A 2201-nucleotide genomic window follows, 5' to 3' on the forward strand; every position below is an offset into this window, starting at 1 on the left:
CTCCCTGTCTCCATCATAAAAGGACAATAACTTTGAAATGATGAAATCCCCTTTTTGTTATTTTGTTTAAGCTTTCTTCTGCTCTCTGTGTATAAAACCAACCTCCTTTACTCAGTTCATTTGAACACTAATTTTATTTTATAAAATAAAATGTTACCCAATTCTAGAAACACACAAAAAGTCAGTAAAATCCTAAAATAAAAATTATATAAAATCCACAAAGCTAGACTTTTCTATGGTTTATTCATAATTACGTCCTCAACCCCAGAAGTGTTTTTTCACTAAGTAGGTGCTCAATAAACAATTACTTTAAGATTAAATGTTAAGGGGCCGGCAGGTGGTGTGGTGGTTAAGGCTTCTGGACTCCCATATGGCCAACCGCAGTTTGGGTCCCAGACCTGGCAACTTGCTTTCTCACTTACCCTCTCTCTTTCTCTCTCTCTCTCTCACTCTGCCCCTCTCTGGTAAAAATTTAAATAAATAAATACATAAAGACATAAACAAACAGTTAAATAAAATCATTCTAAAAAATGATTTCATGTTAAACTGAATCAGGAAGGTTCAACTCTGAAAGAAAATTTTTTTCCAAAGTCCATACTGTCAACACGACAACCTAAAATTCTGAGAGTTGAGAAGGGAAGACAGCATGAAGGAACACAAAGTAGACAAGTTGACCGCATGGTAACTAATACAGGTAGAAAGACAAAGTAGAGACTTATAATTTTTGGATTGTAGCAATACAAGATAGATGTTAAATGGCAGCATCTTCTCCATTTTAGCTGGCTCCATGACTATGGAAAGGAGGAACCAAACCAAGAGTGTCTCTGAGTTCATCCTCCTAGGACTCTCCTCCCGGCCTGAGGACCAAATGCCACTCTTTGTCCTCTTCCTCACCATGTACCTGATCACCATTACAGGGAACCTGCTCATCATTCTGGCAATCCACACCAACCCTCAACTCCAGACCCCCATGTACTTCTTCTTAAGTTTCCTGTCTTTCACTGACATTTGCTTCACAACAACCATCGTCCCCAAGATGCTGGAGAACTTCCTATCAGAAAAGAAGACCATCTCCTATGCTGGGTGTCTGACACAGATGTATTTTCTCTATGCCCTGGGCACCACTGATAGCTGCCTCCTGTTGATCATGGCCTTTGACCGCTATGTGGCCATCTGTGACCCCTTCCACTATGTCACCACCATGAGCCACCACCGATGTATCCTCCTGGTGGCCTTCTCTTACTCATTTTCTTATCTTCGCTCACTCCTGTACACACTAACACTGAATATTCTCACCTTCTGTGACTCTAATGTCATCCACCACTTTCTCTGTGACATCAACCCTCTGCTTAAGTTGTCCTGCTCCTCCACATATGTCAATGAAATTATAATAATGTCAGAAGGATCCATTGTTTTAGTGACTCCCTTTCTGTGCATTGTTTTCTCTTACATACAAATTTTGATCACAGTTCTCAATATTCCCTCATCTGCTGGGAAACGCAAAGCCTTCTCCACCTGTGGTTCCCACCTGACAGTGGTCACCCTGTTTTATGGTAGCATCTTCTATGAATACTTACATCCTTTGTCTAGCTACACTGCTAGAGACAGGGTGGCAACTATTGTCTATACAGTTCTGTCCTCCATGCTAAACCCTTTTATCTATAGTCTGAGAAACAAAGACTTGATGAAGGGTCTGGGGAAGCTAATGGGCAGGAAGAAACCCTAGCCAGGACCTCTCCACACATGTCCATGAATGTCTCTGCTCCTCTGAACCGGTTTCTGCTGCTTCCTGATACAATAAACTCTTATAAGTCAATAGGAATAACCTATATGTGTCATCGATGTCAAGTTGTATCCATTTCATTAAACATGCAACTATCGGTCATTGAGACTATTACAAGTCAGTACTTGGCTGAAGTTCTACCTAACCTTTGTGTCTAGTTTTCATATATCCCCTTTCCTCCCTTCCTCCTCTTCTCTAGGAAACCACATCTTTTTTATTTCTTCTAAGAAGATGTTGAAAACCTCTGCCTTCCTCAAAATTTCTAGGAACTGATTTTGACTTGTTCCATAACATTTTGTCCCCTTACCATCCTTCTTATTTTATCACACTTTCATAACCTGTGTTTCCATTTATTTGAAAATCATACACTAATTCAGGATATGTGTGAGAAGGATCTAGAGGGAGAAAGAGAAGGAGA

At 40.3% G+C, this 2201-nt stretch overlaps 1 protein-coding gene across 1 annotated transcript; it reads left to right on the forward strand.

Moving 5' to 3' along the window:
* The first annotated feature begins 793 nt into the window (after positions 1-793).
* LOC102478587 (olfactory receptor 1L8) lies at positions 794-1726 on the forward strand. The gene has a single exon (XM_006150513.1). The coding sequence runs from the start codon at positions 794-796 to the stop codon at positions 1724-1726; it is 933 nt and encodes a 310-aa protein (XP_006150575.1).
* The last annotated feature ends 475 nt before the right edge of the window (positions 1727-2201 follow it).

The sequence above is a fragment of the Tupaia chinensis genome, unplaced genomic scaffold (assembly GCF_000334495.1).
Source record: "Tupaia chinensis unplaced genomic scaffold, TupChi_1.0 Scaffold000289_1, whole genome shotgun sequence".
In the NCBI taxonomy this organism is placed as follows: domain Eukaryota; kingdom Metazoa; phylum Chordata; class Mammalia; order Scandentia; family Tupaiidae; genus Tupaia; species Tupaia belangeri.

Coding starts and splice junctions, on each gene's coding strand:
- LOC102478587 (XM_006150513.1), top strand. CDS start 794: ATGGAAAGGAGGAACCAAACCAAGAGTGTCTCTGAGTTCATCCTCCTA.